A 27941-nucleotide genomic window follows, 5' to 3' on the forward strand; every position below is an offset into this window, starting at 1 on the left:
TGACTTATTTGTAGATCTTACTTTGCTGAACATTATTGCTGTTCATGGTTTATCTCTATCTATAATAATATTTAAGATAATAACCAAAAACTGCAAAATTTCCTTAAAATTACTAATTCAGGGGTAGCAACCCAACAACGGGTTGTCTGATTCATCTGAAAATTTCAGGGCAGATAGATCTTAACCTGATGAACATTTTTACCTTTTCATATTTGCTCTAAATGCTTTAGTTTCAGAGATATAAGCCAAAAACTGCATTTTACCCCTATGTATTATTTTAGCCATGTCGGCCATCTTGATTGGTTGGCGGGGTCATCAGACACATTTTTTAAACTAGATACCCTAGTGATGATTGTGGCCAAGGTTGGTTAAATTTGGCCCAGTAGTTTCAGAGGAGAAGATTTTTGTAAAAGTTAATGGACGACGACGACGGACGAGGGACGACAAATGATGAACGCCAAGTGATGAGAAAAGATCACTTGGCCCTTTGGGCCAGGTGAGCTAAACACTTGTGAACCAAATTCTAGAACCTTGAAATAAATATATCCACAGATTTTCTATTTGTTCACCATTGCAGATATGTAGTTTTTTTTCTGAAATCATTCTTTGTCAAAAAAGAAAACGTTTGATTTCATAGAATATAGTGATTGTGTTCTTGGCTTCATTTCACCAGTTGGGAGTTAAAACTGAGGCCAACTCAAACATGTTTAACCCAGCCACATTTTATACATGCCTGTCCCAAGTTAAGAGCTTGTAATTGAGTGGTTGTCATTTACTGCTGTTTCTCTTAAATTTTTTTTCATTTATTGTTTTGTATTTTGTTCTTGTGTCATGCTGTTGCACCACTGTCCCAGGTTAAGGGAGGGTTGGCATCTTCAAACATGTTTAACCCTAACACATTCTTTATGTGCCAGACCCAAGTCAGGAGCCTGTACTTCAGTGTTTGTCTTTGGTTTATGTCTGTCATATTTCTTTTTCTTCAATTGTTTTGTTATAAATTAGGCTGTTCGTTTCGCAATTGAATTGCTTCATATTTTTTATGTTCTGGCCTTTAATAGCCAACTATACGGTATGGGTTTTTCTCATTGTTGAATGTGTACAGTTGCCTACAATTGCTTACATCCACTTCATTTGAACTTTGGTGTATAGTGGTCTCATTGGCAATCATAGATATAAGAAGATGTGGTATGAGTGCCAATGAGACAACTCTCCATCCAAGTCTTAATTTATAAAAGTAAACCATTATAGGTCAAAGTACGGTCTTCAACACGGAGCCTTGGCTCACACCGAACAGCAAGCTTTAGAGGGCCCCAAAAATTATTAGTGTAAAACCATTCAAACGGGAAAACCAACAGTCTAATCTATATAAATAAAATGCTCTGCTGGGCGCAGCTTGATACGACAGCAGAGGTCGAACCCTGAACAGTTGGGGCAAGTATGGACACAACATTCAAGCTTGATACAGCACTGAATTTGGATTGTGATTAAATATTTGACACAGCATAGGTTTCTGACACAGAATGAATGTGGTCTAAGAACTTAAAAATTTTTAATTTACCTATTCAAACCATATCATTATTATTTGCTATTATATATAAATCAGAAATAACCAATTTAAAATGGAAAATTTTAAAGGAAAAAAAAGGAAAAAAAGGAAAAAAATTTCCCTCCCCCAAATTTTTTGAACCCCCTTATGATTCATCACCCCCAACTCAATCCCAGCCTTCCTTTTTTGGTATGGTACCTTGCAGTACAATTCCAGAGAGATCCATACACGTGAACACAAGTTATTATCTGGAAACTAGAAAAATATTTGTTTTTAGGCCCCTTTTTGGCCCCAAATTCCTAAACGTTTAGGGCAATTATCCCCAAACTCAAACTCAGCTTTCCCTTTGTGATATGGAACCTTGTAGTACAATTTCAGAGGGATCCATACACTTACACACAAGTTATTGTCCTGAAACTAAAACGGTTGTATAAAAATGCTTGTTTTTTGCCCCTTTTTGGCCCCTAATTCCTAAAATTTTGAGGCAATTACCCACAAAAATCAATCCCAGCCTTCCCTTTGTGGTACGGTACCTTGCAGTACAATTTCAGAGAGATCCATACAATTGAACACAAGTTATTGTCTGGAAACTAGAAAAATGCTTATTTTTGGACCCTTTTCGGCCCCTTATTCCTAAACGTTTTGTGCAATTACCCCCAAACTCAATTCCAGCTTTCCCTTTGTGATATGGAACGTTGTAGTACAATTTCATAAAGATCCATACACTAACACACAAGTTATTGTCATAAAATTAGAAAAATGCTTGTTTTTTGCCCCTTTTTGGCCCCCTAATTCCTAAAATTTTGAGGCAATTACCCCCAAAATCAATCCCTGCCTTCCCTTTGTGATATGGAACCTTATGGTACAATATCAGAGATATCCATACACTTACACACAAGTTATGTCTGGAAGTTACAAAAATGCTTATTTTTGGCCCCTTTTTGGCCCCTAATTCCTTAAGTGTTGGTACCATAACCCCCAAAATCAATCCCAACCTTCCTTTTGTGGTATTGAACCTTATGGTAAAATTTCATAGAGATCAATTCACTTAAACTAAAGTAAGAGTGTGAAAACTAATGTGTCTTCGGACGACGACGACAAAGCCGGACAATGAGGACAACGACAACGACGACACAGACGTCATACCAATATATGACCGCAAAATTTTTTTGCAGTCGTATAAAAACGAGAAATGAGAAACACTTATGAACCACATCAACAAACGACAACTACTGAACATCAGATTCCTAACTTAGGACAGGTGCAAACAATTGCAGTGGGTTTAAACTTTTTAATGGTACCAAACCTTCACCCTTATCTGAAACAATAGTGTAACATCACAACATAGAAAGACACACTATAAAATATCAATTAAAATGGCTTAACTCAATCAAAAGACATATTAACACTAGTGAACATACATTGAACAAATAAATTTGATCTACCGGTATGATACAATGTAAATACAAAATAAATAAACTAAGGGAAGAATAATTAAAGTAACATGTTATACCGCTGTGAAATGTTAAACAATTTAAGAAAAACAATATGCTTGAACAAAAATATCAGCCATTTGTAATTACTTTAAACACAGGTAAATGAAAATAATTTTGTTGTTGGGTATACGTGTACAGTACAAATAGAGAAAGGAAATATTTTTACAAAATAAATAATTTTGATGTTCATAGTACGAAGAAGTGAAAATTTATAATAATACCAAACACTTATCAAAGCTGGTATATAGACCAGATATAACCCTGAATAACATTAAATAACAAAAAAGCATTACAAGTAGTATCAACAGGTCAAACAGACAAGAAAGTACGATTTGAGAGTACTCAAAGTTACTGACAGTTAGTTAAAAGCCAAAAACAATTAATAATAAAAAAATCATGCAACAGAGACTAAAATCAACTAAAACACATCCCAGGGATTTAGTATTTTAACGTCATGGACAGTCAAAGAAGACATGACTTGTGCAATGCCAAAAATAAATGTATCGACAGGCAGTAGGATAGTTAGGAGTTAACCTCTTTATAGATCAAAATGAACGTGGGTGTGTCTTTATACATCCCGTTTGAAAAGAATACAAATTTAGTTATGTTTTAATTTGCTGATGACAAAATCGATATTAGTGCCAATGTAAACTATATTCAAAGATCTAATTACAACATTGGTAAGATAACCTTTACTAATGAGCCTGTTTAAAGGTTCGATGAGTTTACACGGATCACATAGTGATTTCCGCGCTTTAAGTACAATATTACCGTAAAATTTAGGATGTGAAATACCGTGTTTAATCAGTTTTCTACAGGTACAGCCAAATTTACTAATCAAATCTATGTATCTATGAAAGAATTTAGTAAAAGTTTTAAGTAATTTATGGTAACAAAATCCCTGACTTAAAAATTTACCAGTGATGCATTGATTACATTCTTTAAAATCTATGACATCACTACACACACAGGCATAACGAACAAGTTGGGATATACCACATTTCCTTATTTTTATATTCAGGTGAAGTTCCTCAATATGAAAATTAATATATTTATTGCATATTGCTTTTTATAAAAGACAATTTGCATATTCAACCTATGTCTCCACTGCAGGGCTTCCAAAACGGTCATATATTCCGGACTTGACCGAAACTTTCATAAAAAGACTGGCTGCTCTCAGCCTCAAACGGTCAAATAGAATTGGTGGGCCACATTCTGTTATTCAAGGCATTTTCATGAAACGGTCATTTCAATTTTTACCAACTATCGATCGATAAAAATGTCCGTTTGGGGCTTTGGGCATGTCCGTTTGGGCATTTTAGTTTATAATTGTGGCAATCTATTTCACAAAGATATTTCGGTCATAATTGGGTTTAATAAAACAGAAGCAGCATATTTCAGATACTTTGAAGTGTCTCAGTTAGTCTAATCCTCTGGGTACATAAATGTACGGCTTGGTCTTTAGCTTGTGTACATCAATAAAAAGTAGAAAAAACACGTTTTCTTTTATTTAAATAACAACAAGCTGTCAAACAATTATCCCTTCAATAAGTTATATTGAAGCCATAAATCATTCACTGATTACAGGTTTGTTACCTTTGATGAGGTGTCCTTAGCTTATCTTTATCAATAGAATTAATGATGCATAACAATGTACATAAAGGTAATCCGGTAAACGAGGTCAAACATGTAAGCGTGTATGGAACAACATCCTATTTAATTACGCTTTATAGATATTATTTTAAATGAGCATTCAGTTTTAAAAGTATCCTGATATTTAAAAGTTATTCTTCAAATAAGGATATTTATAAATGAATAAGTATGATATATATTATTTTATTTAACACTGTACATCGTGTTAAATACTGGGGTACTCTCAAGGGGAAAATTTACTAAAATATATAGGAAAAACCAATGGACAAATTTCAGTCAATAAATGATTTGACTAAGTTAAATGGTGCCGTGATCACTTCTAAATTATATCAAGAGAACAATGCCTGCTCCGAATTTATTCAGACAATTTCCGATGTTATAGAGAAAGAGGTGATGTCCGACGTAAAGTTAAGTCCCGCCGTGGGAATTATGATCGACTAAGGTGTAGTCTAGGTATTGACGCTTTAGATCAACTTATGAGGATAAGCTTAGTAGGTGTAGATGTTAAAAACTTTGACCCTGTTCCTGCTATCCGCAAATGGCAATCCGTTCGTAACCGCCATGTTTATCAGAACAATGCATTTAGCAAGCTCATGAATGTAAAATCTTTAATTAGACTAAATGAACTCTAATCTTGTGCTGTGATCTGTGCTTCTTTTCAATGTGCTCATTGTAATATTTATTGCGTGTGTTTGTCAGCATTGTGCTCTTCTGACATTTTATTGTTGTTATATGCTTACATAAAATATCATGTTGTTATTCATTAAATTATTTATCAACTGAGTATGTTTTTATTTATTCCTTATTTTCTAAATCAGGTTGGGAAATTGTACAAAGAAAAATGTTATCACTGTTCAGTAGATTTTACACGGTTTAAAACAATATCCTTCATCGGGCCTCCTCAATGTTATCTATAAATACCGCATCAGTTGTAAAAGTCACGTGGTCAGGTAATCAATACACAAAAAGAAAAGTATCACGTGTATTGATGATCAAGTTGTACTGCAATTAAAGCCAACATCAACAGTTTCAAATAAGATGGCCTTAATTTACAAAGTGTTAAGTACTCACAGAGAGAAGATAGATTATATAAACAGAAACAAAAACATGAGAACAGTCAGGTACTGAAGCTGATTGATGCAATGATGGTTATTGTATTACGATACACAGAAAAATGACACAATACCGAGGATAATATTTTATTTATTTTTAGAATGAAGAAAACAAAACAGTTATAAATAATTTTATTGCATATAACACTACTAATTATTTAGACACATATATCAATTTATGCATCCTCTCAGTTACATTTAAGTATCCAGCTGATCATTGACCGTCAAAAATATTTCTTTGAAAAATGTCCGGCTGTCGTCAGGAAATTTTGGAAGCCCTGCAGTCCACTGTTGAATTAATTTTTTAACCCAGATTACCTGTTCACATCATATTTACCCTATATTTTGTGTTGGTTTGGCCACTTCAAAAACAAATCTCTCAGCAGGCTTGTGGTCAGGTGTAACAACTACAACTGTCACCTTAAAAACAGCATTTTCTTTTAGCAACAGACGAATGCTATCAACAGTGTTGGTAACATATGACAAAACATCTGGATGGACACAGATCTGCAATCAAATTAATTATATCTTGTTAATACAGCGTACATGAGTTGTACAGTGAGCTATATATTACTGTGGATTCATTTATTTTTCGTGGGTACCAATTTTGAAATTGAAGAAAATTTTTATATTCATGGATATTTGATTTCATGGTAATGCCAAAGTCTGAATATATGCCTATAGAAAATGTGTTCTTTTTGAACATTAAAATTCCTAGTTCAGGTTAACCCACTATACCTAGAAAAATTGATATCCCACAAATATTAATGAATCCACAGTATCACTAAAAATGATTAGATGATACCCAAACATCACCTATTTTGAAAGTAAAATCACTTTCATTTATTCAACAAAAGTTTAAATGTTGTGTGTGTATTTTGTAGATGTATCCTAATTTACTTATAGTTCTACAAGTTTATTATTGAATCCAAACTAAATCATAGAAAAATTGGTATGAACCAACCCCAAAACAATCTAAGACTCTGTAATGAGACTTTGATGGAGAGTAGTCATTGGCACTCATACCACATCTTCTTATTTCTATATACATAAATTTTGTTATGAATAAATATCTTTGAGAAATAAAAGCAAATGCCATGCAATTTCCAATATTTTTAATGATTTCAAGGGGCAAAACTTTTTTAAAAAATATATGATTGGCACTGATTTTTCGAATTTTTTCAAGACGTTTATGATATATATTCCTATGTACACATGATATAAAAAAATGTATAAAAATCTGTCAGGAATTGTACATGTGAGAGCACTAACAAGACCAGACATACAGACTGACAACAGACAGACGCCTGGCATTTCTATGTCCACCTGCAATGCATTTTTCCATATAATCGATATTTCCAAGGGGCAAAACTTTTTCATAAATAATTGTTCGGCACTGATTCTCAAACTTGTCAGAGACATTGCTGATATAAACCTATGATAAGTTTTATAAAAATCTGTCAAGAATTGTACACATGAGAGCGCTTACAATGTAATTTTCCATATAATAAATATTTCCAAGGGGCATAACTTTTTCAAAAATAATTGATCAGCAATGATTTTCATAATTGTCTTATGTTATAAGTTTTATAAAAATCTGTACATGAGAGCGCTAACAAGACTGAATGGGCAGACTGACACCTGGTATTTCTACCCCCCTCCAAGATTTGCGCGGGTGACAATAATTAAATATTTATTCCTAAATAATACAGCTATGAACACTTACATCCTACATCCTACACAAGGTCATTTTTTATCAAAACTGTTTTTGACATCTTGTAACACTTAATCCATTTGATGTGTACTGTCAGAATGAAGCATGATTTATTTATTAGTTAAGCTTTTCAACAACTGACTGTACTCTAATATTGGTTACTTTGTGTATTTAGTCTTTTTGTTCATTGTAATTTGGGACTTTGTGTTGATCTGATGAGTCCATCCTTTTTCTTGTTCTTGTGTTGTGATGTTACCCAACTGTCTTACATAAGGGGAGGGTTGAGTGATTTCTAAAATGTTTAATTTTGCCATATTCTGTATGTGCCTTTATGAAATCAGGAGCCTGTAATTCAGTGATTGTTTTAAGTTGTTGTCTATCATATATGTTTTTTGTTTACTGTTTTGTATAAATTGTTTTACATTTTGTCATTTCAAACGGTCTTAAAATAGCTTTACCATATGATTATGGGTTAAAAAATTGCTCAGTTTTGAAGGCAGGACAGTGACCTATAGGTCTTAACATCTAAATCATTTGGTCTCCAATGGATTGTAGTCTCGTTGGTAATCATACCACATCTTCTTATTTCATATTACATGAAATTTGATACCAAATTCTCATTATAAATTGGCTATAACTCTTCATATACACGACTGTGTGTTGTATTGTAGTTACTTACAATCACAGTATGGTACTACATGTACTTTGCTTACTTTGACAGGAACATTGAATTTCTTTTTCTTTTCAAACACTCCAGCAGGGTAAAGTTCTCTGGTATAAAGTATACAGTGTATTGCCACCTCCAGAAACTCACAAAATATGTCAGCTCCAACTGGAATGGAAATTATACATCACATTATTTTGATAATGTGTTTAGACATGTAGGAAAATTAAATTTGGTGTGAAATAAAAGTTCATCCATTCACTAAAAGGAGGTATACTAAACTAAAATAAATGGGGAATGTGTCCATGACAAATTAAAATGCATCAAACAAATTATATCCAAATTTCCACTGGCTTATCCCTGAAATCAGAAAATTCTTCCTCATAAGTAATCAATTAAATGACCAAAAAAATAACTATTCCCTGGCATCATGGGAAACTATGTGGAAAATGGCATTCCACCCAGATAAGTGTAATGTAATTTCAGTCACCAGAAATAAAAAAACAATCAAATTTAACTACACATTACACAATCACTCATTAGAACATGTAACAACAGCAAAATATCTGGGGGTTACCATCAGTTCCAACCTTAAATGGGATGTGCACATAAACAACATATGCAAGAAAGCTAATAGCACCCTAGGCTTTCTAAGGAGGAATCTGAACATAAGCTCAACATCAATTAAAGAGCAAGCATATAAGTCCCTAGTAAGACCATCACTAGAGTATGCTTGCTCTGTTTGGGATCCATACTTACAACAAGACATAGATAGCATTGAAAAAGTTCAAAGGAGGGCTGCGCGTCTTGTTACCAACAAATACAGAAACACCTCAAGAGTTGGTAACATGTTACAACATCTTGAATTGCGCAGCCTCTCTGACAGAAGAAAAGACTCAAGATTGGTAATGCTTTACAAAATTGAACACGAAAAGGTTGCAATACCTAAAAATAATAAATTAATCCCACAAAAAAGACAAACAAGACATTCAAATTCTAACAGCTTCCAAATTCCATCCTGCAAAACACAGTACAGAAAAGAATCCTATTTTCCAAGAACTATTACCGACTGGAACAAACTACCGGACAACATTGTAAATTGCACTTCAGTAGACTCTTTCAAATCTTCAATTTTGAAGCATCAATATTAACTCAACTATTACATCATACTTTATTATACAAAGCATTTTTTAATTTTTTTGTATTTTTTAAAGATTGTATATATATATCAATCTATGTCTTGTTGTAAGTTTCCTCCTGTGACATAATCTTCAATTTGTTGATGGCGGTCACTATATGGTAGAATAGAATAGAATAGAATATCCAAATCAGAGAGAAATGAATTTAAAACTCTGTTTTTGTAGGGAAAATTTGGTTGATTATATAGGGAATCACTGAAACATGACTGAAGCAGGCCCCCTCTTATGCAGTTACTGGTACCCTCCATGAAAATTTCTGGATCCACCACTGCTGTTGACAACTTTATATGATTTTTTGATAGCCTTATTTACTGTAGTGGAAACTGGTCTTTCTAGTTGACTCACATCTACTGAATTGACACTTATACTGTACCAATCTTTTTCGGACAACTATAGCTCTTAAATGCCCGAATAGAACATCTGAACTATCTTTTGGCCTTGGATCTCTTATTAAGGTAGATTGGGTGTTTTTTTCTGATCATCCTGTTTTGCACATTCTTTCTGGTTAAATTGCAAAAATACTTTTTTGGTTTAAAATATTTTTCCAATCATAATCATGATAACGATTGACCTTCTTTTATGTACATAGTCCCATAGGTATGTTATATCTGGTCTATATACCAGCTTTGATAAGTGTTTGGTATTACTATAAATTTTCACTTCTTCCTACTATGAACATCAAAATTATTTATTTTGTAAAAATATTTCCTTTCTCCATTTGAACTGTACACGTATACCTAACAACAAAATTATTTTCATTTACCAGTGTTTAAAGTAATTGCAAATGGCTGATATTTTTATTCAAGCATATTGTTTTTCTTAAATTGTTTAACATTTCACACCGATATAACATGTTACTTTAATTATTCTTCCCTTAGTTTATTTATTTTGTTTTTACATAAATAAATTGTATCATAGATCAAATTTATTTGTTCAGTGTATGTTCACTAGTGTTAATATGTCTTTTGATTGAGTTAAGCCATTTCAATTGATATTTTATAGTGTGTCTTTCTATCACTGTGTATCATCGCCACCGGAAATTGGGTACTAACGAAGCGGAGAGAAATGGAAAAAAAAGTAAACAAGGTAAGAATTCATTCAATTTAAAGCATTTCTACTGATTTGACGAGGGTACCGCTTAAGAAATGATTTTCTGATATATAATTCTTTAAATTATTAGGCCGATAAGTACAAAATTAAGACAAGATTTTGTGTTATACTCAAGAACTTGCCACTTAGTACCTGAAAATTTCGAGGTCGATTGTCCTCTGTCGCCCCATTGGCAAGATATTCAACTGTTTTTCATTATTTTTCCAGACACTTTTTTAGATTATTATAGTGTGGCATCATATTTACTGAAATTTGTTGTCAAAATGAATGTTTTTAAAAAATATAGACCATAAAAAATAAAGTCTAGGGTACAGCAACTTGCTCATGTTGACAAATTTACTGTATGGCAACTTGTTTTCAACTGTATGGCAACTTGCTAATTTCAAAATATTTATTTGCCGTCTTTTTAAAGAAAATAAAACCACGGTATTAAGTGCAAATATCTAATTATGCATTTGATAAAAATACAATTCGCTTGACACCATTTAAGATGTATACACAATATAAGGCTTGAACACAGTCCTATTACATCTATTAAATACCCGATGTATACAATATGAATACGGCATATACAAAAGCTGGCAAATGTTGTAACTTTGGGAAAGGCATGTCTCTGTTTTACTGACCTGTTGTTCTGTCATGACGTAGCGTTAAATCTTACCCATGTCCGTCCGACCCGTCTCTCCCGTCCGTCCAGAAAGTCCCAATAATTGGTTTCCGTTCTCTAACTTTAGTATGCCTTAACCAAATGTTTTAAAACTTACACGAAATGCTTATCACCACAAAACACAGATCAAGTTATAAATTGGGTAGCGTCACTGTTACCGTTCTTGAGTTATGCCCTTTTAAAAATGAAAAAAAGCTAAAGCTGTCGTTTCTGTTCTCAAACTTTAGATTGCCTCAATCAAATGTTTTAACCATACAACATTAGTCAGCATTTGCATATAAGTGATGAACATTTCGGGGATGGGTTGTGGGTGGAGGGAAGGAAGGAGGTAATGGCAGGAGAAGTTTTCCGCATTGAATATTTAGAACCATTAAGTGAATGAATTCTCTTTCAACTTTCAGATAAAATGAAATATAAATGAATTATCATTCTCTGCAAAAAAATGTTGTATTGCTACACCACGGCACCATGTTAAGGGAGGTTTGAGTGCTCACAAACATGTTTAAGCCCGCCTCAATATATATATATGTGTCTTTCCCTGGTCAGGAACATGTCATATAGCGGCTGTCGTAAGTTGCTGCCTGACATATTTGTTTATGATTTTGTCATAAATCAGGCAATTTTGATACGGTATGGGTTTTGTTCATTGTAAAGTGTATAGTAACCAATAGTTGGTCAAATCTATTTCATTTGGACTATGTTTGAAATTCCTCTCAGTGAAAACCATTCCACGTCTCCTTTTTCAATTAATGAAATTGTCTTATTTGTAAAAGGCAGATACAGCCACTATATTAGAATAAAGAACATTAATTTTCTAAAAAAAAACCTTCATCTCTATACAGTAAGCAATGAACAAGCTCGGTGGCTAATACTGTTTAAATTTAAAAAAAAGTATTAACCTTAGATAAATCATTTTCGGAAAGAATGAAAGAAGAATTATCCGATACAAGGGATACAAATCCGGCTGTGGCTACGGCATAAACTATTTATATAAACTTTCTACTTGAGAATAAAGATGACCTTGTATGAAGTTTTTTGTTGTTGTCATCTTAATATTATAAACTTATTAATACAATTCACAAAAGCTAGCATCTTCGACTTGTAAGTTTAAAGATTTATAATGAAATAACATCTAATAAGGACAGGTTGAAATATTTTTGAATCCTGATGGTGCATACTCATAAATTCTTTTGGAAAAATCCACGTAAATTTAAATGTTGATTTGATAGCGTTCATTTATTTATTTGCCCTCGTAAACAGTTTTGTTAAAATACCGAAATCGGTAAATTCTTATTGTGAACGAATAAGTCGGGTACGCCTTTTTACATTCAGGCGTGCTTAAGTTACACTTTTTTCTTCTTATTAAGAAAAATAATTTTAATTTAAGCATCTATCTAAAGATTAGATTATTTACACACACAAAAAAATAGGGCTTACTGTTGATTTTGACACTCTATGAATTCATATTTATATTCAACCAAACAGATAGGCCGAGATCCATACCTTTATAAGTTTCAAAACAGAGAATGTGTGTTTGAAAACAAATAATCACGTACTGCTATATCTTTTAAGGCAAATGCAAGTCTTACTTGTATTAATTATATAATTTTAATTGGCACAATATCACATTAAAATTTACTGAGAAATATTATACATAGTAATCATGAAAATGTTCTACTGTAACAATGAAAATTCGGACGAATACACTCCTTTTCACTACCCCTCCATCTACTCATTTAAGTTTAGGCCAAACAGCCTTAGCAACAGTCTTTTATTATTTTTTCCCTGTAAATAAAAAGATTTGACTGAATTTACTTAAACTAAAAAAAAAAAAATACAATCTTATTTTCAATAAGAAACAAGAAAATTAATTCGAAACACTATTCATGATTTATATATCCTAATTTTCAATGAAAACAAAGTATTTTCTTCACTCTTCTTTTAACAAATTATTCATTTCAGAAATTTAAAAAATAAACAATAAACAATGTTGAAGACCGTACCTTGACCTATAATGGTTTACTTTTATAAATTGTGACTTGGATGGAGAGTTGTCTCATTGGAACTCATACCACATCTTCCTATATCTATTTAACCCAGCACATTCTTAATGTGTCAGTCCGAAGCCACGAACCTGTAGTTTGGTGGTTGTCGTTGGTTCATCTCTATCATATTTGTTATTTTTCGTAAATTGTTTTGTTATGAGTTAGGCCGTTAGTTTTCTTGTTGAATCCTTCCACAATTTTCATGTCGGGGCTTTTAATAGCCGACTGTAAGGTACGATTTTTCGTTGTTGAAGGCCAAACGATAGCATATAATTGCTTACATACACTTTATTTGACCCTGGTAGATAGTTGTCTTATTTGCAATCATACAACATCTCCACAGTTTATATTTTAAAAAAAAACAGCACCAACAAAAAATGAATGGTCGGTTTTTTTGAACTTACAAAATTTCACCCTGACAACAAATAAGACAACAGTCGTTAGAATTATAACGATATATGAATGTATTTAGGATAATATGGTTGAAAAAAAACCTTTTTGTCTTTAAAAACACAAAGTCAAATAGAGGTACGCAACGACGACTTCTGAACGAAATTAACGGCATATATTTTATAATATTTGTTAAGTAGTTAATTTTGTATATTTGTAAGCCGGTAAAGCTTTGCTACAGCCAAAATTTCGTCACTTGATATTATCTAAACAGTGATTAATTTCATCTTTAAATTACAATATATTGCAACACGCCGTACAGACAAAAGTTGTTATTTTGCAATTCGCCGTACAACGTCCTGCAATTCGCCGTACAATAAACAAACAATGTTTTGGTCCATATTCTTTAAAAACATCTTTATGAAAACAGATTTCAGTCAATATGATGTCACACTATCATAATCTAAAAAAGTGTCTGGAAAAATAATGAAAAACAGTTGAATATCTTGCCAATGGGGCGACAGAGGACAATCGACCTCGAAATTTTCAGGTACTAAGTGGCAAGCTTTGGAGTATAACACAAAATATTGTCTTAATTTTGTACTTATCGGCCTAATAATTTAAAGAATTATATATCAGATAATCATTTCTTAAGCGGTACCCTCGTCAAATCAGTAGAACTGCTTTAAATTGAATGAATTCTATCCTTGTTTACTTTTTTTCCATTTCTCTCCGCTTCGTTAGTACCCAATTTCCGGTGGCGATGATACACAGTGTCTATGTTGTTATGTTACACTATCGTTTCAGAAAACGGTGAAGGTTTGGTACCATTAAAACCTTTAAACCCGCTGCAATTGTTTGCACCTGTCTTAAGTCAGGAATCTGATGTTCAGCAGTTGTCGTTTGTTGATGTGGTTCATAAGTGTTTCTCGTTTTTTATATAGATTAGACCGTTGGTTTTCCCGTTTGAATGGTTTTACACTAGTAATTTTGGGGCCCTTTATAGCTTGCTGTTCGGTGTGAGCCAAGGCTCCGTGTTGAAGACCTTACTTTGACCAATAATGGTTTACTTTTATAAATTTTGACTTGGATGGAGAGTTGTCTCATTGGCACTCATACCACATCTTCTTATATCTATTAGACTAGTGTTAGGGTAAGGTAGTCTGTTTTTAACCCTCTTGCTACCGGAGGGACACCACATGTGTCAACATCTGCTGTGCTGGAGGGACACATATGTCCATGGTTTAATTTATGCAAGCTTCTCATCATTGCTGTATCTCTTTAATTAAAACTCAAATTATTAAAAGACCGAAGATTAAACAATGTAATATTTTTCTTCAATGGGTCCCAAATGTAACAGTCATTATGGCGTGACTTTATATATCGAATAACGTCATTATTGGACATGTAATGTCATAGACGTCGAGCTGTCGTATTTTCTGGCACACGAAACCTTGAAAAACTAACGGCAGCAAGAAGCCTTAGAAGGTAAAGCTTGCAAATATAGCTCTTTGAGTTATGATGGGTTAGTAACCGAATTTGAGACTTGTTCCGACAGGCCTTCAGATTGAGGATTGATGTATCAGAGAAAAATTGCCAATTAATTGCTGTTTAAAAATAAAATGGGAGCTCGAGAGCAGACACAAACGGCAAGGGACAAAGTAACATCATGTTTGGCGGAAACTGGTTCCCATATGATGAAGTGGATACTGTAGTCTGTTTTTTGAACGAGATATGTACTGTATGCATTTTGTAATTCTCCAGTCTCTGTCATGATGATTATTTATAAGTTATTTTGGAAAAGCTTCGTCTGCAATTCTACGATGAAAGGGAGATAACAACTTCCGGTTTAACAATACGAATAATTACCATGTCATTAATATACAAAGTTGCATACAGCAACGGCCTGTATTTCTGCTCTGCTACAGGCAAAATATATGATTTGACATCCAGCCCGAATGGAAACAAAAAAGAACGAGAAGATAATGTTAAACAGCTGAGTGTAACTATATATTTTGATTGAAACTTTACCATTCATGCATCTAAAATAAAAATTTTTAAATCATCAATTTCAAACTTCTACTTCTTCTTCGTATGTCCTTCCAATTAGGAACACCAAGTAGAAACAATTTGTTTTACTTGTATTTAAGGGATTTTAAATACAACATACATTGGATAGTTTTAAAATGTAAAATGGTTGAACACTCCATCCCCCATGCACAAGACAAAGTGTCATCCAATATATATACAAAAAGTGTCATCCAATATATATATACAACACTTATAATCGTGCAAAGCAGGTGCAACATATATACATCCGTTTCCTTGGGTTATACTACAGGTAGGTTAAAATGTTTATAGAGTAAGCACAGTGTCTAAAAAATTATAAGCTCATGTTCGAATCTAGCAAGATTCCTCTCTTTCATCAGTTCATCAGGATAAGATTTTGTACAGTTAAAAGTTAAGTTTTACATGCAGATCACCATAAAATATATTTATATTTAAAAAGCATAATTTGAGTTCCTCACATATACGTCATGTACGTAAAAAATGGTTTACATTAAATCAGTTTCTTTCATACAGCATTCACACATTAAGATAAGGATATGTTCATACATTAAACAGTTTATCAGTGGTATCTCTAAAATCTAAGAGTGATTGCTGCTTGTTGGTTGGGAACCCTTAAGTAATATTTAGTTCCATTTTTAATTTCAATCTTTTATGATGGATTTTATAGCACATTTCACTTTTTGCTTTTGTTATATGTGCTTTATAATAATTATAGGCAAGGATTTCAGTGTTTGACTGTAAAAGCTTGGATCAACTATCAGCTGTGTTATTGACTGTTTGTTGACAAAAAATTCAATCCATTGTTAAACAGGCTAATAAAACTGAAATCTAAAACTGATGAGCAAGTATTTAAGTAGACTAGGTAGATTAACTGCTTGTTCATTTTTTTTCAAAAATTTTGCTATAAATGTCTGGTAACTTGACTCATTGCAGCAAACCAAATCTGAAATAGATGAAATTCAATAGCAATTCATCTATGAAGAATGATTATGATAGTACTTTTGGCTGCCATATAAGTCTAAAACTGAGGCTAGTGCATTTGTAAAATGTCTTCTTAAAAAACAACTCATAATGTTAAAGGTCAATCATTTTTCAAAAAGAACTTACAAATATTCAGGAAATGAGTAACTAACTAATGTTACTTACATTAAAAGCTTATAACAAATTTAACACACAAATAGCTAGCATATCTGGAAAGAAAAAAATTTTATAATTTTTGTTCTCAATTAATAGCAACTAGAAAACTGACAATTGTCAGCACAGGCCCGCACTGGTATATTTGATAGAGGCTCAAAAGCACAGAAGCAAATAATTTATAATGATGCAAACAAAACAATGCAACCTTGAAATTGCATGCTTTGGCACCCAATTTGAAAAAGATGCCAGACATATAAGAATATTCCATACTACTTTCATGCAAAACAAGTTTTTGATGCAAATTTTACACATGGGATCATTTGGAATAGTATATTATACCAATCAATATGCAAATTTTCATTGTAATCCTAGAACTGAAAGAAGTGTCAATTTATCAAAAATGATTATGAGCCGAATTTCACCAAAATATAATTTGCATATCTGTATATTAGGAACAACTGTGCAAAATTTCAATAGCCTCCCTACCTAAACTTTTGGAGTTACAAAATTTTACAAAAAAATGTTAACAGACAGTCCCTACCTAAACTTTTGGAGTTACAAAATTTTACAAAAAAATGTTAACAGACAGTTGGATATATAGGCGAATAAAGTGGAAACTATATGGGGCTCCTGCATCCTAATGAGGGTCACAGAGCCCATTATAAATATTGAACTGGACGGTCAAATCTTCAGTTCCTTTTAGCTTTATACTCTTTGCTCATCATTTAACTGCTACTTTCAATATAGATGTTCAGTTCATATTTTCTGTAAATGATCATCTTTGCTCAATATTGAAGTCCAAATTACATCATAAACTAACCAAATTACAAATCTGATGAGTACTTGACAAAATTTTATTATATATGATAAATCATATTTTAAAAATTTATTTTTTGCACAGGAGTTGTTATAATGTAAATTTTGTGAAGCATTTTCATTTAAAATAGGTATCCAATGGATACTCTTATAACAGTACTAGTGGAATCCATACCTGCCAACTGTCACTATTTGCAGGGGATTTCCCCCATGGAGGCTCCCAATTGAAAAATTTTTAAAGAGCAATTTTGTCCACAATTCAAAAGAATCAATTTTTTATGGATATAGGATTGTAGAAGTATGAAAAGGTAAATAAACAACATTAAATTAAATTTGAAGGCCCCTTTAAAGGTTTTTCAATTTGTAGGACTAATCATGAGAGCCATCTTGCACAGAAAACTCCCCTGGGATTTTTGAAATGTTGGCAGGCATGGGAATCCTTTTTGTTTCTTCATAATAGTAAAATATTGATTGAGTATGACAAAAATTATCTGATAATTTTAATGAAGATAAGGAATCTAAGTGAGCATATGTTCAAATACCCCTATGCCCAAATTTTCTTTCTTAGAAGGGGCTTTTCCTACACAAAACTTTTTTGTACTCAACATTAAGATAAGTTAATGATTTTACATTGTTCAAGTCCAATATAAGTTATTGTCTTTAAAAAACATTTTAGTACAAATATCAGACTGTTTTTAGTTACTTATGACTTCAACCTTAATTCAATAAACTGTTATCACAGATATATGTCTCGCCTATTTGTTATTTTGATAAAATTAATGCAAATGTTGAAATTAGAATAGCAATACTTTAACATGTAAGTTGTGCAAATATTCAAAGTCAATGAACCATGACTGAAGGTACAGGGCTAAACAATCTCCATGGAAATGATATGTGCCAATGCTAATACAACTGCATACCAAATACCATTATCTTTTCATAAGTTGTTCCCTTTAAACAAACCTTAACACAAACATTAAATGAAACTATGTTAAAGTTTCAAAGTCAATGAACCATAATGAGGGGGTGGGGTTATATAATCTCCATGGAAATGAAACTTGCAAATGCCAATACAGTTGCATACAAAATATCATTGACTTAACATTAGTGGTTCATCTTAGACAGACTTAATCACAAACTAATACATATATAAACTAAGTAAAAGTTTCAAAGTCAATAGACCATGACTGAGGTGACAGGGCCAATTATTCTCCATGGAAATAAGATGTGCTAATGCTTATACAACTGCATACCAATTTACATTGGCCTACCACTAACGGTCCCCTTAAACTAACCTAATCACAAACTAATACATGAAAACTAAGCAAAAGTTTCAAAGTCAATAAACCATGACTGAGGGGGTGGGGCCAAAACATCTCCATGAAAATGAGAAATGCCAATGCTTATACAACTGCATACCAAATATCATTGACCTACCACTAGTGTTTCCTCATAAACTGACCTAATCACAAACTAATACATGTAAACTAAGCAAAGTTTAGAAGTCAATAGACCATGACTGAGGGGCAGGGCCAAATAATCTGCAAGGTAATGAGATGTACCAATGCTAATACAACTGGTTACCAAATATTGTTGACCTACCACTAGCGGTTCACCATAAACTAGACCTAATCACAAACTAATACATTGTTGACGCCCACGCTGTTGACGCCGGAAACAGCATACCTAGGTCTCGCTTTTTGATTCCGTCAAGTCGAGACAAAAACCTTCCCTTTCACTTATTGTGACCATATATCAAAGTATAGTTCAAATCTTGAAGTACAATTTTTTAGATATCATACAGAATCCCCCCCATTTCGGAACATAATTTATTTGTTTCTTGTATTTCTGACCTTTGAGATGCGACCTAAAAATTAAAACTTTTCTCTCTTTTAATGAGACCATATATATTTTTTTTCATTGCTCTCAGCTACTGTGAATTGGATCTTGGAAATATTGATCTGAAAATCAATTTTTGCTAATTCTTCTCATTAAATGTGACCTTAAATCTAATTTTAGTTGCTATCAAATATAACAAGTCTTCACCAAAAACCATGCAATTGACTCCAATCTAAATTAACTAGATTTGTCAGTTTTCTACCGAATGTCTGATTTTCTCCAGGCATTCCTGCTTCCTCCACACCAATAAAAACTGACTACCACGAAATAGCACAGTCGTGTTGAAAAATAGAGTTATTCACAAATCAATCAATCGCCAAATACCCATTTTCTACACCAATTATTTCTGATCCTTTCAAGTCTTTTATCCCATCATCATTTGGGGTTTTTTCACATTTGTCTTTATGGGAACTTTTTACTCTAAAGTCAGAAATTATTGTGATGTTTTTATTATGCCGAAAAATGCGACAGGATTAAATATAATCGCAATAATTTGAACTCCCATTTTGAAATTTATTATATGAATTAAAAAGGATTTTTCTCAATATCGCAAAAATTTAAATCGCATTAATTTTTGGTCTAAAATGACAAAATCGCAATAATAAATGCATGCAGTAATTTCTGAATTTACAGCATTTTTTAATAGCAATTGCTTAACTATGGGTTTTGCTCTGTATCATTGTTGAAGACCAAACGGTGACCAATAGTTGCTAACCTTATTTTTAAATTGGTTCCAATTCCAAAAGATATTTCAGTGTTATCTTCAAGAAACTTCTTCAGTACCCTAATTGGGTTTACTTTCAGTATCAGTGACCTTGACCTTAGACAACTGGACTACATAATACATCTATATAGGGATCTTCCTGACTAAAACATTAGACTATGTATTCAAACGTTTCGTTTAAGTTCCAGCAAGGATTCTCCAAGTCAACATCCAGGGAAGACTTTCCTTCACTATCATGTCTATTTTTAGTGTCTTGACCTTCAACAATCACACTTCGAAATCTATTGGAATTGCATGCTCAGACATAATTATGACTACAAGCCAACCAATATTTGCTCTAGCTCATATATATTGTGTACCAGGTAGGGGATCATTTTATTCTCAGTCTTTAGTTTTAACCCAACAAGTAATAAATCCATGACCTTCAGAGGTCTGCATTTGAAGCATAATAAGTCAGAGTGACTCTTCAAAAGAGGGATTTTTTTTTTAACAAAAGAAAATTGGTTTCAATTTACAGTAATTTATTTTTAAAAATTATATACACAATCACCCTGCATTAAAAAATTCGTAAGGGTTCCGCGGAACCCAGTGTCTCGCCTACTTTTTCTGTTAATCACAGGCTCAACAAAAATGAGGAAGTAAATCAATAAAAATATTCCTCTTGATACTATCTTTTGATTGTAAGAAGCTTCTGTCCAAGTTTGGTAAAAATCCAGGATAGTTTATGAATCTAATAAATGTTTAAAATCTTTAACTGCAGACTGAATGTAATGTTAACTGGAAGAAAACAAAAATTTCCTTCTAGATACTAGCATTTGATCATAAACAAGCTTCTGTCAAAGTTTGGTACAAATCCAAAATAGTATAAGAAAGTTATTAAAATTTTAAAAACTTTAACCACAGAGTGAATGTGTTGTTTCCTGGCAGAAAATCTAAGTCCATTTAAAAGTAAAATACGGAAAAAATGGATTTATTTTTTTACAAAATTTCCTTCTAGATACTAGCTTTTGATCATAAACAACCTTCCGTCCAAGTTAGGTACAAATCCAAAATAGTATAAGAAAGTTATTAAAATTTTAAAAACTTTAACCACAGAGTGAATGTGTTGTCTCCTGGCAGAAAATCTAAGTCCATTTAAAAGTAAAATAAGGAAAAAATGTTTTTTTTTTTTTTACAAAATTCACTTCTGGATACTATCTTATGATCATAAACAAGCTTCTGTCCAAGTTTGGTAGAAACCCAGGATAGTTTAAGAAAGTTATGAAAATTTTAAAAACTTTAACCACAGAGTGAATGTAATATTTCCCAGCAGAAAAACTAAGTCCATTTATAAGTAAAATACGGAAAAAATGGAATTTTATTTTTACAAAATTTACTTCTGGATACTATCTTATGATCATAAACAAGCTTCTGTCCAAGTTTGATAGAAATCCAGGATAGTTTAAGAAAGTTATCAAAATTTCAAAAACTTTAACCACAGAGTGAATATTTGTGGACGCCGCCGACGACGACGACGACGCCGACGGAATGTAGGATCGCTATGTCTCGCTTTTTCGACTAAAGTCGAAGGCTCGACAAAAACCCTTAACATGCAAATACATTTCACATATTATATTGTAGGGAAAAAGCATGGGTGTGTAATTTCTACAGAAATTTTAAATTTACAACAGTCAAAAACTAACCAAGAAGGTTATATTTAGCAAATGTAATCCTACCTGAAAACACTTGACAAAAAATGACAAAAACCAAAAAATATGCACATTTCTTATATAAATCTACAAAGTACCTAATAATATGGGAGACATGTAGCTCTTGCTAAAAACAAGTGTCAAGTTTATATTAGAACACTATATAATGTTATTGTAGCATTCAATAAATACCCCCAATTAGTCAATCTTATTTATTTTGAAGTCCCAGGACTAAGAGAACAGGGCAACTTTGATGCATAGAAGCTGATGCAGTTATTTGTTTTTAAAAGTAAAACCTATTTATGAACTGATTACTTACCTTCCTCAAACTTTTTAAATATACCAAATGTCAACGAGGGACAAGAGGACATTTTTCATAAATTCTTGATTCAGCATGCTTCAGCAGTCAACCCCTCCCCCTTTTCCTTTTCATAAAAAAACTTATTCTATTAAGTGGGTGGACCTACTAAGAAACTATACATAAGGAGTTTTGGATACAGAACAGCCCAATAGAACACACATCATCAGATGCATTTTTGTAGATGAAGTTTTAACCAAACTGGAAAACCTATTTTAGACCAATAAACCTTTTGTATGATCTAGAACTCTGTTTACAAGTTATATATTACAGAGCTCACATACAAAGAAAACTTATACAGTTAATTTTATGTGCATTTACAAGTGATCAAAATTTGTCTATCAATCTATAATGCCACCAGAGTAATTATGTACAAAGTAATTATAAATTCCCCCAAAAAATTATCAGATGTATTTAAAAAAAAAATACATAAAATAAACACCAAAACAGTAACTCATAATTTATACCACCCAATAAAATTATTAATTTAGAACTCTGTTTACAATTGTATTTCTTTTTTTTTTCTCTTTTTTTTTCACTTTTTACAGAGCTCCAAATAACAATTCACTTTATAAAACCTATACATCTGATATTTACAATATTTGCAAAACACAATTTAATCATGGGAAGTAACCCGTATGAATAGACAGGCAGGGGTATTCCCTCCCTTTACTCTAAACTTCAACCTGCCAGTCTTTCCAATCATCGCCACTGATGTTTCCATGGAAATTTTAGAAAAATTACTAAAAAAAAATATGTTACATTTATATTTGTCATGTCTGTGGTGATATTTCAAATAATCATAACAATTACATATATACATTTTCTTCATCTTTCCAATCAGATTTATTCAATTTAAACCAACTATGCTCAAGTATGAATACTAATTACTAATAGATGTTGTTTCCAATGGACCCTGTGCCCACATAGAAACATATTTGAGGACAATATTAGTAGTCCTAAATTTCTCTGACTTCCTACTACCTGTTTTCCGAATTGGTTGGGGATATTGGATATCAAATTGCTTCAAACCAGTAAACAAAAACAGGTAATTGGACATCATAGCAATCCAACAAAACTTATGGTAAGGACCTTACAATTCTCACTGGTCACATCCAAGTCTTACATTAACAGAAGAACTATTTCAAACTAAACTACTTTAAACCTTTAACTAAATGTGAACTGTTGGCCTTTGAAATTCCAGTTCAATTTTTATCAACATGTCTGGTTGAAAATGAATAAATCATTACACTTGTATCTCTCTTAAGTCTCTCTCTCTCTCTCTCTCACTTGTCTATTAAAACAATAATATCAATACATGCATTGTTACTTTGTCAATTAATGTTTTCAAAGTTCTTCTGTTCCCAAATCCCTTCTTTAGCATCAGTGTTGTTGTAAATATCCAAGCACAATTAATCTACAACCAGGAAACAAAATTTCACTTAAAACATGGAAGATTAATTCACAATATAATATATAAAATGTAATATATCATATGATTCATACTCTACCGAATAAAAGCATAGTCTTTGCCTTGCTCCTATAAAATGCAGTGTGTTGGCAGAGAAGACTTTAGGGACAACATCAAAAGTTCAATGTAGGATAAAAAACTTAATTTACATAGTTTTTTCACTGACCCCACCCCCACCCTCAACTTTATTTGGGAAAAATTGATTGACCAATATGGATATATGTAAAATCGATTATGGATAAACAAAACTTGCAATTTTAACCCCACCCCCGAACTATTTGATTTAAGTTTTTTATCCTACATTGATCTTTTGATGTCGTCCCTTAGAATGACCAAATTTAAAGTATTTCTTTTGACCCAGGTACTAAGAACACTTAGTCATTCATATTCACGACCAAAAAGGATTACCACAAGACAATAAGATATTTTAATTTTTTTATAGCAGAGCTGATCTCAATAATATTAATAGCATCTCTTGAGTATCAAGTATGCCCCATATGTTCTTCCAATTTTACTTAGCATCAGATATTGAAATTTATTATTAGGTCATAACATGCTTCTATTTTTACTTCATACATCTTTATAAACAGAAAACTGGTCTTTTTTAAAGGGGCAAAAGTCAGACAAGACTGCACACGCTGAAATGTCTCGCCTTCTTTACTAACCATTGATATTATGTTGATAGTCCTAAATGAAAGCTTTACTACAACTATTACATAAACTTAACATGATCCAAGAAAATGAAGTCAAGGTCATATAAACCAAACGAGAAATACATGTACACCTTACAATCATTCAATACACTAAATATAGTTGACCTATTGCTTATAGTTTCTAAGAAACAGACTTAACCAAGAAAACTAAACATTGACCAATGAATCGTGAAAATGAGGTCAAGGTCAGATGTACCATGCCAGACAGACATGAACAGCTTACAATCCTTCCATACAACAAATATAGCTGACCTATTGCTTATAGTTTAAGAATAAAAACAGACTGAAACACATAAACTTAACACTGAGCAATGAACCGTGAAATTGAGGTCAAGGTCAAATAAAACATGCGAGACTGACATATACATCATAGAATATTTCCATACACCAAATATAGTTGACTTATTGCATATAGTATAAGAAAAAAGACCAAAACTCAAAAACTTAACTTTGACCACTGAACCATGAAAATAAGGTCAAAGTCAGATGACACCTGCCAGTTGGACATGTACACCTTACAATCATTCCATACACCAAATGTAGTAGACCTATTACATAAAGTACAAGAAAAACGGACCAAAACACAAAAACTAAACTATAACCACTGAACCATGAAAATGAGGTCACGGTCAGATGACACCTGCCAGCTAGACATGTACACCTTACAATCATTCCATACACCAAATATAGTAGACCTATTGCATACAGTATAAGAAAAACAGACCAAAACACAAAAACTTAACTATAACCACTGAACCATGAAAATGAGGTCAAGGTCAGATGACACCTGCCAGTTGGACATGTACACCTTACAGTCCTTCCATACACCGAATATACTAGACCTATTGCTTATAGTATCTGAGATATGGACTTGACCACCAAAACTTAACCTTGTTCACCGATCCATGAAATGAGGTCAAGGTCAAGTGAAAACTGTCTGACAGGCATGAGGACCTTGCAAGGTACGCACATACCAAATATAGTTATCCTATTACTTATAATAAGAGAGAATTTAACATTACAAAAAATCTGAACTTTTTTTTCAAGTAGTCACTGAACCATGAAAATGAGGTCAAGGACATTGGACATGTGACTGACGGAAACTTTGTAACATGAGGCATCCATATACAAAGTATGAAGCATCCAGGTCTTCCACCTTCTAAAATATAAAGCTTTTAAGAAGTTAGCTAACGCCACCGCCGCCGGATCACTATCCCTATGTCGAGCTTTTTGTCGCAGGCTCGATAAAAATATAAGTTGAACTTAAAACTTTTTATCTTGTATTCATTATCCCCATTTCTAAATTTCAAATGATTTCAACAAAACAGAAATCTAAATAGTAGTAAGACAAGATTACCACTTAATATTCCATTCTATGACAGGAGCATCAAATCAGAACCATTAAATTTCATTAATATTACTGTAAACATACCTTTAAGTTGATTATATTAAGCTTCCAGGTCCTACTTTCCCGAGAATTGTTACTTGAATTAACCACTGGAAATCTGAAAAATTATGTTAAACCATTACTATATTTTCAGATAAGTTTTATTCCAAAGCAGTATCAGAACAAATTATTTGATTGGCAGCAAAGGGAGAATTTGTTAATGAAAAACTGAATTGTCTTGCTTATTGAGAGGCTATAGCATTAATCTAGGTCGACAATTGTATTCAGTTTATTATTTCCTATTTGAAGAGTTTTTATTTCCAATATCTATTAAACTGAATTCTTTGGGTTATTGTCTCATTGACTAAAAGCCAACATCTCCTTTTATTCATAATTTTCATTTCTTAAAGCTCAGTGCTTGAATAGCTCATCTGGAATTTCAGAGATCAATTGATGAAATTTTATAGTTTTTTTTACCTTAACCCAAAACTCTCCAAATTTGGTTGTTTGTTTCATCTGCTAATTTCCTCAGTTATAAATCTTGCTGATCAGTTTTACCACATCAGTTTTGCTCTAACTGCTTGTATTTGATATGCAAGCCAAAAACTGCATTTAACCCTATATTCAATTTTTAGCCATGGCAGCTATGTTTTTGACCGACCAGAATAAGTAAAAAAAAATGTCATATTGGTTCAGTAGTTTGAGATCTTTGTGTGATTACTGGTGCCATATGATGTCAATAGCAAACATGGCCCTGTGGGCAAGGTGAGCTAAAAAGAGGACGTTTGTATTCAAAGCGACACTTATTTCAGACAAGTAATTGAGCCCATGTGGCTCATTCTTACCTGAAGTTTTGCATGTACAATCTTCAGACCTGGATGTAATGTGTGTATCTTGGAGATTAGTCAGTATAAATGATATCCTCACTGTCCATCAACATGAAATGAATACTGGTCACTTGCTGGTCAAATCTGGATTTAGTCACATTAAATTTTGGTCGGAGTCCTCATCTGAATGCTTCCTATTGTCATTGTTCACTTATAAATCTGAATGGTCAACAAGAGTGCACACGCTGAAATGTCTCGCCTTCTTTACTAATCATTGATATTATGTTGATAGTCCTAAATATAAAGCTTTATTACAACTGTCACATAAACTTAACATTAACCAAGTAAACTAAACACTGACCAATGAACCATGAAAATGAGGTCAAGGTCAGATGAACCATGCTAGACAGGCATGTACAGCTAACAATTCTTCCATACAACAAATATAGTTGACCTATTGCTTATAGTTTAAGAAAAACAGACCAAAACACAAAAACTTAACACTGAGCAATGAACCTTGAAAATGAGGTCAAGGTCAAATAAAACCTGCGCGACTGCCAAATAGATCATAAAATATTTCCATTCACCAAATATAGTTGAACTATTGCATATAGTATAAGAAAAACAGACCAAAACACAAAAACTTAACTATAACCACTGAACCATGAAAATGAGGTCAAGGTCAGATGACACCTGGACATGTACACCTCACAGTCCTTCCATACACCAAATATACTAGACCTATTGCTTATAGTATCTGAGATATGGACTTGACCACCAAAACTTAACCTTGTTCATTGATCCATGAAATGAGGTCGAGGTCAAGTGAAAACTGTCTGACGGGCATGAGGACCTTGCAAGGTACGCACATACCAAATATAGTTGAACTATTGCATATAGTTTTAGAAAAAAAGACCAAAACTCAAAAACTTAACTTTGACCACTGAACCATGAAAATGAGGTCAAGGTCAGATGACACCTGCCCGCTAGACATGTACACCTTACAATCATTCCATACACCAAATATAGTAGACCTATGGCATACAGTATAAGAAAAACAGACCAAAACACAAAAACTTAACTATAACCACTGAACCATGAAAATGAGGTCAAGGTCAGATGACACCTGCCAGTTGGACATGTACACCTTACAGTCCTTCCATACACCGAATATACTAGACCTATTGCTTAAAGTATCTGAGATATGGACTTGACCACCAAAACTTAACCTTGTTCACTGATCCATGAAATGAGG

General features: G+C 32.7%; 2 protein-coding genes across 3 annotated transcripts in view; both read right to left on the reverse strand.

Moving 5' to 3' along the window:
* Positions 1-15432, reverse strand: part of LOC127720720 (mitotic spindle assembly checkpoint protein MAD2B-like) — a 39411-nt gene extending 23979 nt beyond the window's left edge. Inside the window, exons 1-3 of the mRNA XM_052227492.1 lie at positions 15337-15432; positions 8235-8353; positions 6145-6314 (exon numbers count right to left, since the gene is read on the reverse strand). Coding sequence (XP_052083452.1) covers positions 6145-6314; positions 8235-8353; positions 15337-15370 — 323 coding nt within the window. The 5' untranslated portion in view covers positions 15371-15432. The remainder of the gene's footprint in view (positions 1-6144; positions 6315-8234; positions 8354-15336) is intronic.
* Positions 1-27941, reverse strand: part of LOC127720699 (E3 ubiquitin-protein ligase MIB2-like) — a 132529-nt gene that overhangs the window by 11488 nt on the left and 93100 nt on the right. Inside the window, exon 19 of one of the 2 annotated variants that reach the window (XR_007990935.1) lies at positions 2415-2541. The exons of the other annotated variant lie outside the window; for it this stretch is intronic. The gene's annotated coding sequence lies outside the window, so the exon portion shown is untranslated. Of the gene's footprint in view, positions 1-2414; positions 2542-27941 lie in introns of those variants that run through there. 2 annotated transcript variants of the gene reach the window in all.

The sequence above is a fragment of the Mytilus californianus genome, unplaced genomic scaffold, assembly GCF_021869535.1.
Source record: "Mytilus californianus isolate M0D057914Y unplaced genomic scaffold, xbMytCali1.0.p SCAF_11, whole genome shotgun sequence".
NCBI lineage: Eukaryota > Metazoa > Mollusca > Bivalvia > Mytilida > Mytilidae > Mytilus > Mytilus californianus.